This window comes from Kwoniella shandongensis, chromosome 2 (assembly GCF_008629635.2).
Source record: "Kwoniella shandongensis chromosome 2, complete sequence".
Taxonomy (NCBI): Eukaryota; Fungi; Basidiomycota; class Tremellomycetes; order Tremellales; family Cryptococcaceae; genus Kwoniella; species Kwoniella shandongensis.
The window spans coordinates 42200-56696 of record NC_089288.1 but is presented as its reverse complement, the minus strand read 5'-3'; the positions used below and the strand labels follow the sequence as shown (position 1 = coordinate 56696).

At 49.0% G+C, this 14497-nt stretch overlaps 6 protein-coding genes across 6 annotated transcripts; 2 read left to right on the top strand and 4 right to left on the bottom strand.

Moving 5' to 3' along the window:
• Positions 1-143: 143 nt before the first annotated feature.
• Positions 144-2857, top strand: CI109_100742 (uncharacterized protein; the record flags this gene model as incomplete). The annotated part of the gene is made up of 11 exons (XM_032008541.1): positions 144-200; positions 287-530; positions 587-683; positions 768-1137; positions 1207-1283; positions 1470-1558; positions 1668-1726; positions 1802-2045; positions 2149-2245; positions 2327-2690; positions 2753-2857. 11 exons carry the CDS (start codon positions 144-146, stop codon positions 2855-2857), a joined length of 1803 nt encoding a protein of 600 aa, XP_031857173.1.
• A 582-nt stretch (positions 2858-3439) lies between these two features.
• CI109_100741 (uncharacterized protein) lies at positions 3440-4639 on the top strand (the record flags this gene model as incomplete). The annotated part of the gene is made up of 5 exons (XM_032008540.1): positions 3440-3496; positions 3609-3843; positions 3906-4002; positions 4072-4438; positions 4529-4639. 5 exons carry the CDS (start codon positions 3440-3442, stop codon positions 4637-4639), a joined length of 867 nt encoding a protein of 288 aa, XP_031857172.1.
• Positions 4640-4814: 175 nt separating this feature from the next.
• CI109_100740 (uncharacterized protein) lies at positions 4815-6686 on the bottom strand (the record flags this gene model as incomplete). The annotated part of the gene is made up of 8 exons (XM_032008539.1): positions 4815-4880; positions 4968-5267; positions 5383-5517; positions 5614-5690; positions 5768-5913; positions 6002-6093; positions 6228-6452; positions 6519-6686. The coding sequence occupies 8 exons, from the start codon at positions 6684-6686 to the stop codon at positions 4815-4817; spliced, it is 1209 nt and encodes a 402-aa protein (XP_031857171.1).
• A 528-nt stretch (positions 6687-7214) lies between these two features.
• On the bottom strand, positions 7215-10014 carry CI109_100739 (uncharacterized protein; the record flags this gene model as incomplete). Its single annotated transcript, XM_032008538.1, has 11 exons — positions 7215-7316; positions 7384-7503; positions 7566-8119; positions 8185-8396; positions 8447-8544; positions 8616-9000; positions 9050-9139; positions 9203-9244; positions 9303-9713; positions 9775-9929; positions 9991-10014. The coding sequence occupies 11 exons, from the start codon at positions 10012-10014 to the stop codon at positions 7215-7217; spliced, it is 2193 nt and encodes a 730-aa protein (XP_031857170.1).
• A 435-nt stretch (positions 10015-10449) lies between these two features.
• On the bottom strand, positions 10450-12891 carry CI109_100738 (metacaspase-1; the record flags this gene model as incomplete). The annotated part of the gene is made up of 14 exons (XM_065966839.1): positions 10450-10481; positions 10550-10667; positions 10730-10777; positions 10847-10958; positions 11028-11063; positions 11122-11244; positions 11321-11380; positions 11502-11618; positions 11702-11849; positions 11915-11996; positions 12065-12090; positions 12162-12251; positions 12387-12640; positions 12728-12891. The coding sequence occupies 14 exons, from the start codon at positions 12889-12891 to the stop codon at positions 10450-10452; spliced, it is 1410 nt and encodes a 469-aa protein (XP_065822911.1).
• A 354-nt stretch (positions 12892-13245) lies between these two features.
• On the bottom strand, positions 13246-14110 carry CI109_100737 (multiprotein-bridging factor 1; the record flags this gene model as incomplete). Its single annotated transcript, XM_032008536.1, has 6 exons — positions 13246-13377; positions 13448-13553; positions 13610-13682; positions 13747-13809; positions 13896-13974; positions 14108-14110. The coding sequence occupies 6 exons, from the start codon at positions 14108-14110 to the stop codon at positions 13246-13248; spliced, it is 456 nt and encodes a 151-aa protein (XP_031857168.1).
• Between the last annotated feature and the right edge of the window lie 387 nt (positions 14111-14497).

The following is a 14497-nucleotide window of genomic DNA, read 5'->3' as shown; positions in this document are numbered from 1 at the left end:
TCAGAAGGTCAAGGTAGTCGGGATCGTTGTCCATCGCATTTTGCTGTATTTAGAAGGCATTGCATTCATTTCTACCTCCAGTTGGTCAGCTTTCATCGCGTTTGTGGACAAACCCAACATCTCGAATATCGCCGTAACATATCATGAAGAAGATTCTCGTTGTCGGCTCGACTGGTAATCAAGGTGGGGCAGTTGTGAAAGTAAGTCGAGTCCTGTCCACAGTTCTCTACGGCTCACATATAACAGACACGTCATGACCACCCGCTAACTCCCTAAACCTGATCAGGCCCTTGTACAACACAACTCCAACAACACTACGTCCGCTCCTATCCAGATTTTCGCTTTGACCCGTGATGCGTCTTCGGACAAAGCACAAGCGCTCTTCACATTGCCCGACGTCAAAGTAGTTCAGGGCGATTTCAACGATGCGGATACTTTGTCGAGAGATGTGTTCGATAAAGAAGGTCCATTTGGTGCCATGTTTGGTGTGACCATCTCCTCGATGGACGAAGACGAGGAGGTCAAGCAGGGTACGTCTGTCGTGGTAACTTTGGTCCTGCTACTGATGCGCCGCTTGCTTGCTTAGGTATCAATTTGGTCAATCTCGCGGTGAAGCATGGTGTCAAGCATTTCGTGTTCAGTTCCGAAGATATGTCGGGCTTCCATCCTCATCCAGTCCCGCAGTGAGTGGCAAATATCGTATTCGTAGAGGCATTACATATTTGCATTGGATTGGCGAGTGTGCTGATTGATGCGTTTTGTAACAGGAGCTTCGACACCAAGCGTCAGATTGAAGATCATATTCGAAAGATTCCCCCAGACACGATCACCTGGACGATCCTGCGACCATCTTTCTTCTACGAATGCTTCTACTGGCCAGCATTCGGCGAGGTCCTTCTATCGATGTACGAGGACAAGCATCCCCTTGGCCAAGTATCTGTCGCGGACGTCGGACGAGCTGCCGCACAATGTCTTTTGGATCCGGAGCAGTTCAACGGGAAAACCATCAACCTCACTGGCGATTATTCGTACGTCAGAGACATTCTCAAAGCTCTCGAGGAAGAGAAGGGAATCAAGTACGAATCGAGGGAGAAAGAACACTTGATGATACCTCCCGTCCTTCAAGTGGTGTTAGAGGTAAGTGAGAACTTTTTCAAAAACGAAGGGGAAACGCTGATTGGTCGTGCTACTCAATCCCATTCTCAGTTCTTCAACGAGCATTCCGTCGAAGGGAGACCCGAAGAAACCAAGATATACTTCCCGTTTGTCAAGGATTTCAAGACGTGGGTCAAGGAAAATTTCCACGTCTGAGGATGTGTAAGGAAGTTTGTCGTTCCCCATTGTCGTTGTCCAAGTAAATGCATGGTTGTGATATACTACTCTAGATTACGACGCTGCGTGTTAGACTTGTTTTGAGACTACTGTAGACATGCATGTTGTGCTGACGTTCCCTGAGATTGAGTAAGCAGCGCGATAACCAGTGTCTGCCGTCGGGCACTTAGGCTAGGGATGAAAGATTATCCAGATTACAAAGATCAAACTGCGATTGTCGGTGGAGGTGAGCGATGCATGAATAATATATATATATATGACTTGAGCTGGAACCTAAGACTGTTGATGATGGACCACTATCCCTCTACGAGCTTTCAACCGACTCAAAACCATAGAAATGGTCAAGATTCTCATCACTGGTGCGACTGGAAGTCAAGGCGGCGCTACGGTCAGGGTGAGTACGACGTTCCGACCGTCAAGTCATACCAACCACGATACAAGACGCTCATATATCGTACTTCGTCATCAGGCCCTTGTTGCACACAATGCCAAGAGTTCCACCATTTCGCCCGTAGAGATATATGCCTTGACCCGAAATGCTACTTCCGAGAAGGCTCAAGCTCTTTCCAAGCTCGCCAATGTCAAAGTTGTCCAAGGTGATCTCAACGACGTCGGGTCGTTGTCGAAGGAAGTCTTTGAAAGGGAAGGACCGTTCGATGGTGCTCTGTTGGTCACTGATTCTATGCTCCCAGACAGTGGGGAGGTCAAACAGGGTTAGTTGGAAAGCATCTTAGACGATCCGTTTTACATTTTGACGACCACGACGGCGACGACGAAGCTATGACTGACACCTGTTTCGTTTTCCGCTCTGTCCAGGCAAGGATTTCGCGGATCTATCCGCGAAACACGGTGTGAGACATTTGATTTTCACTGCGGTCGATCAATCTGGTCTCGCTGTGAATCCAGTGCCTCAGTGGGTTTCGGTGATACCTTCCCATTGTTGAAAGAGGAGAACGCTGATCTGTCGAATTGACCGTTGTTACGTTCGAAACAGCTTTGAGACCAAACGTCAGATCGAAGAGCATATCCGAACACTTCCTTTGTCAAAATGGACGATCCTCCGTCCTAGCGGATTCTGCGAGAATTTCACTTGGCCAGGATACGGCGAGATCCTCTACAACTTGTATAACGATACTCAGAAATACAGCCAGATCGCTGTTGCCGATATTGGTCGTGCGGTCTCCGAAGTGTTTTTGGACACTGAAGGGAAGTTTGCGAGCAAAACTATCAACTTGACGGGTAGTGCGTTGTATCCTGACGAGTTGTTCAAGATCCTGGAAGAGGAGAAGGGAATCAAGTATCAACGAAAGAATACAGCAGAGTTAAACGTCTTCCCAGAACTGCAAAGGGCCTTTGACGTAAGTTCGATGCAAAACATTTTTCCCATATTCCACAAGATTGATCGTTTATTGTATTTCAGTTCCTCAACGAATACGGCTACGAGGGGACTCCTGAAGAGACGAAGAAATACTTCCCTTGGGTCATGGATTTCAGAGCATGGCTGAGGACCAGAGACAACCTTTAGAGTCGGTATAGTCGTTGAAGCCTAAGCACAAATAGTCATCCAGTCTATGTTTTATGCATCTATCTGTAACGACGTGTTATGACTGATTATAAGAACGGATCACACAATCACGGAATTGCAGTGCAGAATCGGCCGATTCCGCCGGGATCCACGGAACGGAGGGACAAACACCCGAGTCTCTGTGTGCCCGTCGGACTTGCCAATCACACCATCGCCATCCAGGATCCAAAACCTTCCACAAGGGACGTTAGTGTCCAAGGCAATTAGACAAAGGGTGACCGTCGGTCTCACCACACACCAACGTATATTTATAGCACTAATCTTATCATACCCGACGGCGAGGATGGGGTGGAACGGGATGTGATGACCGCTCGTTTATCATTATTGATAATCGATGTTGATCTCGGACCTTCCGCTTTCACGTGCTTGATAATCAATCGTGTCTGAGCTTCAATCTCTGGGTCTATAAAAGGCAGCTTTAATGTATGTTTCATCGAGAACTACCTCCCTCAAGTCAAAAATTCGTCTCTACAACACCCCAATCACTACTTTGCCCTTGACTTACTCACATACACGTACGAGATGCCTAAATTCTTGGTCGCTGGTGCTACTGGTAAACAAGGTGGTGCCACCGTCAAGGTGAGTCAGCCCTCCTGACCACCACCGTGAAGATTATGTCTTGTCGGCCGTCCCTCTGTTTTCTTGTCATGTCGGGTGAGCACTTATCAATGACTCACTATCCCTTGTACAGGCATTGGTCGAACACAATGCCAAGTCCACCACTACCACCCCCGTCGAGATATTCGGCATAACCCGTGATCCCTCATCTGACAAAGCCCTAGCCGTCGCGGCTTTGCCCAACGTCACGCTCGTCAAGGGTAATCTTAGCAGTGTCGAGGATATCACTGCAATCTATGAAAAATACGGTCCGTTTGACGGTGCTTTCTCGATCCAGGAGACGTTCATCCCTGACGAGGTGGAGCAAGGTGAGTGCTAACTTTCCTTACGAAGGATGTAGATGGCTTACGCTGAGACGACTCGCTTGCAGGGAGCACCTTCGCCGACCTTGCTGTCAAGTATGGTGTCAAGAGATTTGTCTACACTGGTGGTGATCTCAGTGGTCTCTCACCTAGTCCTCTTCCCTTGTAAGTTGACGAGGCCCCATTCGCTGTTCAAATTACTAAACCGATGCGTGTTTGCTTGTTCGTTCACAGCTTCGAGACCAAACGTCAGATCGAACTACACATCCACACTCTTCCTTTGGGATGGACGATCATTCGACCTCCTGCGTTCTACGAAAACTTCTTCGTCAACATGGGCTACGACTGGGGCAAAGGCGTCTACTCCGTTCTCAGCGACGAAACTCCCCTGAAACAGATCTCATCAGCCGATATTGGACAGATCGCAGCTTCCATCCTTTTGGAAGAGTCGACCAAACATTTCAAGCAGACTTATAGTATTGCAGGGAGTGATGTGACTAAGAAACAAGCTTATGAGGCGCTTGCGGCAAAGGGGATCGAGTTTGAGAAGGATGAGGACGCAGCCAATAATATTCCTGGTCCTTTGCTCTTCGTCTTCCAGGTAAGTGACAACTCCCTTCTATCAGAGATGAAATGCCAAGTATATGCGAGGTCTCACACCCGCTGACATGACCCTGACGCACGCCCACAGTTCATGAACGATCACCCTTGGGAGGCATCGGTCGAGGAGACTAAAAAGAACTTTCCCTTTGTCAGGAGCATTTCCGAGTGGTTGGAGACAGACTACAAGGCTTCTGCGTAGGTAGAGCTGAGGAAGTTATACCATAACTCGATATCTGGACACTCAGTACCATAGTAGACGGTGAAATGAATGAAGTGATTGAGCAAATTGTCGTGATCATACTGTTACATTCCAACAACCAGTACAGCACGCCGAAGCTTCCGCTCGAGTACAACGTCAATCATCCTAGCTCGAACTAAGCATACTTTGCAATATCGTCTGCGTCCGGTCCAACAGGATCATCCGAAGCGGCGAGATTACACTGTCAGAACAACCACCCATCGTCAACACCATCTTCCCGATCCTATCGCTTAAGAGGAAAGAGAAAGAGAACGCTTCGCCCACTTACCTGATGGAACATCCTCACTTGATCTGGGGTAAACGCTCCCATGACAGAATGTAACAATCCCCTATTATGAAACACGACCAAATCTCCTTCTTCCCAATCTTGAGCGTAGACCAACGGAGGCGCGATACCAGGTCTTTGAATCGTGTAAAGTATCTCTCGGACTTTCGTTAGATCTGAGATTGTAGCGCCTTCGGGATAGAGGGTGGCAGTGGACGAAGACGAAGGGGCGATGTGGAGTTTGAACGCTCCACATGGGTGGACTTGGAGATGCAAAGCGCCTGTCACGGGGTTCTTCCAGCACTACATGGGAAAAGCATCAGCACAAATATCGATAATTCCAGCTTGAGAGGATGTTCCTCTATGAGGACAAGATACACTCTAGCAGTGGGTGTTGAAGTTGATTATGCTCACTCACCATCGGCAACTTCTTCACTTTACTCTCCTCCCACTCTGGCAGATCTTCCAGATTCATCTCCAACCCCTCGGACTCGAGCCCTAGTCCAGTCGACAGAGCGTGCGCCTTTGACATCCATACGTAAGGGTGAGGTGCCTTTCCGCGATTACAGCTTACTGGTCAGCTTTGCATCCAAGGGCAGGAGTTCAAATGAGACAAGGAGCGAAGGGTGTTAAGGTGTCTCCTACTCACATATTCGACAGTAGTTCGCACTGCCAACGATTTGTACTCCTCTGGAAGGATATCAAACATATTTTTACCGCTCACGACTGCAATGAGTTCACGGATCAGCTCATGGATCGTGGCGTGCTAACACAGGTCTGTATAATTGGAGTGAAGTACTCACAAGCTGTACCGCCCAGAGGAACTTGCAGTTCGTCGCTCGTACCATCGTCATATCGACAAGTCTGCAATTCGCCCGATGGGACTTTAACAGCGTAGAGTGTAGTCACCTTCGGCGGAGACAAGGCGTAAAGGGCAGCGTCGATATGCCTATCGATCATTAGATAAATGGCGATATCAGCTCTCTTATATGGTATGACGCCTAACCCTGGAGTCTGATTTGTTTTCGCTAACGTACCATCGGTAGAAACGAGTAACACCGTGCGCTTCGTCCTCGTCGGACACAGGGGTTTTATGGAATGTCTTGTGATGGGGATGCTTCAGTTGTGGCTGGAAACAAGACGGCATCAGCAAGACTCCTTCTAGTCCCAATACCAGATCTTGCTATCTAGCGCAACCTCCATCCATCCGTTTGACAACGCAGTGTGCTATAACCCTTGATCTGTCATTGATAGCACACTCACACTATCAAGACCCTCATGCACCCCATCCACTCTCCCGTTCCCTATCAGTTGAACTTGCGGTTGATGGGGTATCGTCTTCAAATCAGGATGCAAGATTGACGATTTCGTATTCCCAGTCTTATTATTACCATGTCCATAGGTATTGGCCTCTGGATCAAAGGCGTGTGTCATCTCGAATTGTTGTTTGGGAGTAAGTTTGAGATTCTTGAACAAAAGGATCGAGTGCTGACGGATGGTATCGGTGTGTTAGCTTGATTTTGAGTGTGGACAGAGCAACCGGGAAGGACCCACCTTGTATAGCATATTGACGATCTCTTCCATCTGTTCTGGGGTAGTCTTGGCAGGATCGAAGCCTTCCACCTGTCTACCGAAATCTTCAAAGTAGATAGGATCAGCATTGGAAGCCACTGGAATGGGCTTGTAATTGAAGTGCGTTTGGGAGGTTGTAGCGTTGACCATGTTGATGAGTTACTTTGATCGCTGGAAGGTTGGGCTGGACCGAGCGTTCGCAAATCGTAAAATAAGCAGAGGTGGGTAGCGACTTCATCTTGACACTCAGCGTTGGATGCATGGGTATATATAGGTTTGTTGACAGTACAAACCCGCTTTGAACGGAAAGAGATAGAATAACGCTGTATTGGTTCAGATGGTACAGAACAGAAGCGGAGATGCGATAAGATCGGATTCCGTTGATATCGGAACACCGAAGAAACAACATCAACAATCAGGTCCCGCCTTGACTTTCTATCACTTCAGCTTCCTGGTTGGCAAATCCTAGATGCAAGGTACTTGGACGTGATCCCAAAAACTCACGCTTCGCTTCCAACAAGCCAAATAGCGCAAATGATCATGCAGATTTGACCGATTGTCCGCGTCTGGTTGTGTACATCCTGCACCCTTGCACTCTTATCTTTGCGATACTTGTTCATGGAAGATTATCCGATGCATCGAGGTAACGAATACAGACCCCTCTATCCCGTCCTCGACCTAAGGCCTCAACTTGGCCTGCAATTCCTGCGTCACAATCTTCTTGTATTCCTCTACATCTCCCATGAACTTGGTGACCTTTCCATCGGCACAAACCCATAGCTGCGCGAAAACGTAAACGTCAGCTATGTGATTTTTAATTGAAAGAGCAGAAGAAGACCCCGCTCACCTGGTTCGAAGTGTTGGTGATGAATCGCTCGTCGTGCGAGATACTGATGACTCCTCCTTTGAACACCTTGATAGCCTCGATGAGCGCATCGATACCCTCGATATCCAAGTGGTTAGAAGGCTACAAAATGACAAAAGTTAGACTCCACATTGCAAACATGGGTGAACGGTTGGAAAACTCACCTCATCCAACAACAAGATGTGAGGCTTTTGCATACTCAAGGTGGCGAACGCCACTCTCGCCTTTTGACCTCCTGACAATGTATCGATCTTTTGCATACCTGTCAAACCGGTGATACCAAACGCACCGAGATGCGATCTGTATTCTTGTTCCGTCTTTCCTGGGAATTTCGCCTGGAGGAAAGCGACGGGACTGACCGTCATATCCAGCTGATTGACGAAATGTTGAGTGAAATAACTGATCCTACATCGGTTGTTGTGGGTAGCCCTACCCTGGAGAGGTTGCAAATCACCGGTCAACATCTTGATCATGGTCGATTTACCAGCACCGTTAGGACCAATGACGGCAATTCGACTGTCCATTTGAACATCGATGTTGACACCCCGGAGGATGATCTTCTCGGGCGTGTATCCGAATGTCGCTTCGTCAAGTTGAAGCAATGGTGGAGAAATCTTTTCGGGATCGGGGAACTTGAAAGACTCGCTGTCATCTTCCTCGGGAGGCTCGATTTCAGGGAGTTTCTCAAGAATCTTGATCTTTGACTGAGCTTGAGCGGCTGTGTATATATGCAGCAATCAGCTTGGTCAATTGTTGCCAACCCAAATAAGCTCAAAAACTTACCTCTGTTGGCATTGTACCTCCATCGATCAATGTACGCTTGCAGATGCTGTCTGTAAGTCAATTGCGTCTCGTACTCCTTCTTCTGGTTTTTCGCTCGTTCCGTTTTGGTCGCGTAGAACTGTGAGAAATTACCCTTGTAGTAATCGAGCCGTTGCGAATGTTGGTGGATGATGTCGGTGGCGACGTGGTCGAGGAACGCTCGGTCGTGCGAGCTGAGTATCAGGTCAGCGATGGTATTTTGTTCGATTGCAGAAGTACTTACACAACAAGCAATGTACTGGGCCATGTCTGGAGGTACTCTTCAAGCCATGCGATGGCGTTCAAATCCAACATGTTTGACGGTTCATCGAGCATGAGGAGCTGGAATGCACAGGAGGGTTAGTGTGGTAAAGCTGTGATCACTATCACCCTTCAGAGGCGTGATCACTCACGTCAGGCTTGACGAACAAAGCTCGTGCAAGAGCCAATCTCATTCTCCAACCACCTGAGAAACTAGAGGTGACCTTCTTCTGGTCCTCCTCCGAGAAACCCAGACCTGCCAAAAGCAAACCAGCTCTCGCAGGACCAGTCTCCGCTTCCATGTCCACCAAAGCCTTCTGGACCTCTCCGATCCTAGCGGCCACATCTTCCATCTCTTTCTCCATCTCTGCCTTCTCCTCGGGGGTGACACCTTCTTTCAGGACAGATTTCTCAAGTTCTTCCATCTTGAGGTTGAGGTCTTTCTCCTCCGTGACGTACTTGTGACGCCATACATCGGCTTGAAGCACGGATTCAAGGGCGGTCGTACCGTCACCGACGATTTCTTGCTCGACGTAGCTGAGAAGAAGATCAGTGGCGTCCTTGTATGAAGGTAGATTCGACTCACAGAACAGAGATATGGGTGGGAATAGGCACCTCTCGCAGGGCCAAGTGTCGAAGCAGTGTGGATTTTCCGATACCGTTTCGACCGATGAGACTGTGTCAAGGTCAGCAACTCGTCCAACATCCACTGTCAAACACAAACAAGGTGGTAACTTACCCATAACGACGACCATGAGCCATGGTAAGCGTGGCGCCGGACCTGTACATGGGAAACATCAGCTTTGCTCCACTTGCAAGTTCCATCTTATCACACTCACAAGATCCTGTTGCTCGCGAAGGAGACATCGATGTTGGTGAGATGAATATCCTTTGATTTCCCTTTGGCCGCACCACTCAAATCCAACGGGTTGACCTTCATGTACATCTCCTCGTAACTCTGTTGTTTTTTCTGCATATCGATGAGCTTACTTCCCTGGAACAGATCCCTCTTTGATCTCTTTTCATTCTTAGCCTTGAGCTTAGCTTCTGCCTTGGCGAGTTTGGCAAGATCGACTCGAGAAGCTTGTCCCTTTGTGTTGGATTCCAAATCGACTTTACCGGACATGGCGATGGTCGCTGACATCGCTTGAGAACGCATGTGGATGGTCTTGTCGAGCTTGGTGATGGTAGATGTCTTTCGAATACGTTTGGAAGATTGAGTTTCGAGATAGTCGATCAATCGAGCCATGCTACGAAGCGTCGTATCGATTAGCTAGTATTCCAAGGGGAGTGTGAGTGGAGATCACTTACAAGTCGTCCAACGCCTTTGAGTCACCGCTGGAAGGACCACCGCCCAACATGCCTCTTGTCATATCCACGATATCTTCCACTTCTTCATCCTCATCCTCCACCAATCCAGCAATGTACGAGACGACAACCTCGTCAGTACGGGGGAAAGTTCTCCGCTACAAGTATTGGTGGGTGTCAGCAACAACGTCACTCATTCACTCTAAAGGTACGACTCACGATGTCTGTTGCTAGCTTTGCCATGTTGAACTGATGTTGTTCTGTGTCGAAGTTACAAGTTGAATGTCAAAGATCTCTAATACGAATAGGATGAGATGAATGGAATGCAGTCAATCGGATCCGATGAAAACCGAGAGGGTGATCACCGCAACAAGACAACCTCGGTATCAGGCTCACTATGGTGGCAACACTGATTAAATGGGCCATACCCATACTAACGGTAATCAATCATCCCGACCTTTCATGCAATAGCAGCTTAACGATGCACTGCGTGACGCAGTAGAGTAAAGACTGTTCAACTATCGAGGTCGGTGGAACTTGACATTCGGCCAACGCAACGTCCGAATAGGCCGTGGCACAGAACACATAGTTTGCATTGTCAATATCTGCTACACACTACTTGAACTCCAATATAGCCCGATAACAGTCTTTTGTAAGGCGTACATTAATCGTCGCTGCTTAAGCGATGAACAAGATGTTCGTGTCGATGGCTGCATACATAATTCTCACGTCAGCGCCACTTCTTCGAGACACCATACGACGCGAAGACATCACTCACGATGACTCGCTGAAAGCTGAGGCTTCTGGTCGTATTTCCCCTTGAGCTCGTCCCGGATAGTGTTGAGAAGCTGTACGTAACTTTGTTGCGGGTACTTGGTGAGAGAAGCGATGAAGGCCTAGTATATGACCATGAATCAGCGTACTGCGTTCTAAGGGTGTCTGCTGACGGGCCACCCACATATGACATTGCACCGGTCGCTCTACCCGCTTCTTGCGTATCCGCGCTCTATCAGATGCCAACCCCACGTCTGTCAGTAACTCTGGCGAGATCGATCAACCAATCTATCGAACTCACGGTCTGCGAGTCTTTACAACCCGACCACATAATGACGTCCGCAGGACTCGTCTTCGTCTGCTGGGTCTTTTCTCGAGCGCCCGAGTTTTGGTTCATGAGGTTTTTGCCGAGGCTGCGAACAGAATGAGGAAACGTTTAGCGGGTGGTCCAATATGTATTTCAGCAGGAATGAGTAACATACCCCATGATACCCTTGAGCATACCACCTGTGTCACCTCTACACAATACATCAGCTGTCAGCTTGATTCAGTGTCGAGACCAAGGCAAGCACTGACCTGAGGTAGCTCATACCTGCGCCGAGCAGACCTTGACCAGCCTCGGCGAGGAGGTTGGGTTCCTTGATCGTACCCTCGGTGGAGTATATGTAAGGGAGATCAAGACAAGATCCGGAGTGACAACTACCAGATCAAAGCAGTTAGTCAAGGTCAGATGACTGTTGTGGCAGATCGCAAGATGGTGAAGGGGGCTACTCACGAGTCGAAGATCGCTGTCAGACGGCATCCGGCAGGCAGCGGTCTGACCAATAGGGTGTGGCTGCACAGGATATTAGCTGTTGCTGTGGCCACGCTTGCAAGCAGCCTTATACTCACACTGCGAAGGGGTGAAGAGAAGTTGTCAGTCTTCATTGTTTACTGCGGGCAGGGTCTGTAATAACTCACGTTCGTCGTCCACAATATGTCCAGCCTGCTTGAAATCCAACGGATAGACGACCTCGTCGTTTCCGTCATCTTCGTCTCCGTCGAGGTCTGCAGTCTGGCCACCATGCCCGGAGCTAATATTACGGCGTCAGCTCCCATTCTGTCTTGTCTCTTGCTCCTATCCCCTGCCAATTGGGCATGTGCAACGAGTACTCACTAGTGGAAGAAGAGCGAATCGTTCGGCTGAGCACCTTGGACCAACCAATGCATCGCCGCGATCATATTGGCTCTCGTGGGGATCTGTCTAGCGTTCCTCGCGTCGTCAGTGAGCATGACTATGTCCTCCGCTCTGTAATTGTATCGCTCTGAGAGGAACGTCACTTAGCCATCATTCGATAGGGACATGTAAGAAGCTGGGCGTCGAGCTTACCGATCAAGAACTTTTGGACGTTGTGGGCGTCGTTAATGCATCCTGCTAGAGCACTAGAGGTACCGATGTAGTTGATACCGATCTACAGTTTGGCATGAAGCAGATTAGCTGGGCGATTCGGGAAGAAAGATTGAGATACGGGCAGCTCACACAGAGGGCTTTTCGACGACCAGTACCTGAGGTGTTTGATTCATTGTCAGCAGCTCGCTCATACGGAGGCGGACAATAGAGCTTCCCAATCACTCACATTGGGAGTATTGGAAGAATGGCTGAGCCGTCTGTCCATTTTGGCCTTGAAATTGAGGTCCATAATGCTGCTGTTGCGAGGGAGGTCGAACTGTTCGCGATTAAGTCAGGTGTTAGCGTGCCGATACACCTCTTCGACATCAGGACGGCACAGAGATAAGAGGCGCAGGCGCCGGGGAGGCAGAGAAGGACCTAAGAGAACAGGAGGGCAGCGTAGTCGACTCACTTGGTGCACTTCCATACGGTGCATACCCTCCTACCGGTCCTCCGGAAGGGGGCATGAACCCCGCTCCAGTTTGATGATAGTTCTGCTCCGGTCTTGCTCCAGTCGGTGCGTTATATCCACCATTGTTACGAGGGTCAGATTGGTATGGTACCTGAGGCGTAGGCTCAGATTGGTAGTACTGCTGGTGAGGGGGAGGAGGTGCACCGCCGCCGCCGCCATAGTATCCTTGTTGAGGGGGAGCTGAGGAGCCGTAGCTATACCAGAAAAACAAACGTCAGTCTCACGCAGTTCTGACCAGAGGTGGCAATGAGATATGCGATGAGAGAAGGACGACAACTCACCCCATGTGAGGGGGAGGTGGACCTTGACCCCAATGAGGCGGAGGGGGCGGTCCACCACCCCATCCTTGTTGCTGTGGAGGCGGAGGTGGGAAGTTGCCATATCCTCCTCCTCCTCCTTGGTGTTGTTGGTGATGACCACCGCCAGGGTACTGGTTCCACGACATGGTTGGTAGCTACAGGAGATGATGGTACAGTAGTCGAAGTGAAAGATGAGCGGGTCGGGTATAAATAGATTGAACGATTATGAATCTGATGAAAGTCAAAGATAACCGGTGACGAAGCTGTGAGAGCAATGTGCGCAGTCAACAATATCGCCATCAGAACATCAGAAACGATACTGCGCTGCTAATGCGTCATCATCTTCCACTTCAACCCCAACACCGACACCAACGCTTTTCACTGTACTGATGGACGATCTCTTCTATGGAGTAACCAACGATGCATAGCGAGTCCCGAATGATGGATGATACTACAAAATGCTAATTACGCCCTCTTGATCTGTTTCTGCTGATGTTGCTCTACTTCTTCTTGGGGTGGAGGGGTGTTCCAATGAGGTTCTTCGCTCCTCGCAATTTGATGCCCAACTTTCTCTCAAGTTTCGTCAAGAGTTGTTGATCGGGAACAGCTCGGCCAGCTTCAAGGTCGGTAATCTGGCAAAGTGGACAGAGGATCAGTATAAGGAGAACCACCTTTGGACGCAGAACACCACCAATCACTCACGTCGGTAGGCTTGGCGTTGACAGATGTGGCCAACTCCTTCTGGGTCATACTCTTCCCCTCTGCGTTCTTGATCGCCATTCGAGCAGCAGCAACAGCTTTTCCGACGCTACAGACAATCAATCAGTACTGGCTCTAACCGCACAGGTCTCACGCGACACTCACTCTTGTCCGACCTTCTCTGGGGGTTTAGGAGCATCATCTCGGTCGAGTTTGGCAATACGTTGGTGATCGGCAGCTACATCCCACATATCGATCAGCGCCGGCACTACTTCGAACAAAGCACGAAAAGCGTCACTCACGTCCTTTGGTCTGACCAGCACCCTTCGACTCGGTTGAAACGACAGCACCTGTTCGTTGAGCAGCTACGATCCAGCCATTATCAGCAATTTGTCACTACCAAAGGAGTAACATAGGAGAACAAAGATTGTAGCAACGTCACGCGACTCACCGTTCAGTGTGGAACCCTTTGCCACCGTCGGTCTCTGTTGACGGAATCCGATCACTTGAGGTTTGTCATCCCAGCCAGACTGTAAAGATATCGCGATGATCAGTACAACAGGTCATTGAGAACAATATCATCACAGGGCGATCGAGATGTCTACAGGCCAGTTGGTAGATAAACATTAGGTCGAGTGAGGGGAAAGAAGGTCAGCCACGTACCATGTTGATCGATGTGTATGTGTGTTAAGTAAGTTTAGGAAGTTGCTTGTGTGTCTCTGTATATCGAGGTACGTGTGTAGTCGAACGATGAGATTGTTCAATGCTTGCAAAGTGAGTCTGTTGAAGATGTATTGACGATGGAAATGAATGGAAGATGTGAGATGGAGTTGCAACGAGAGAGTAGAATGGAGTGTAGTTAGGATGGGAATGACGATTGATCACGTGGCTTGAAGTGGCAGTTTCGCTTATGGCCACCACCATCGTCGTCTATTGCCATCGCTGATCGGGGTCTCAGCAGGGATCCGGCATATGGTATCACTAATCAAATGTCCAAAGCATGGTCATTGTTTTACCCCATTCTTGCACCAAGAGTGGAAGTATATGTCTGAT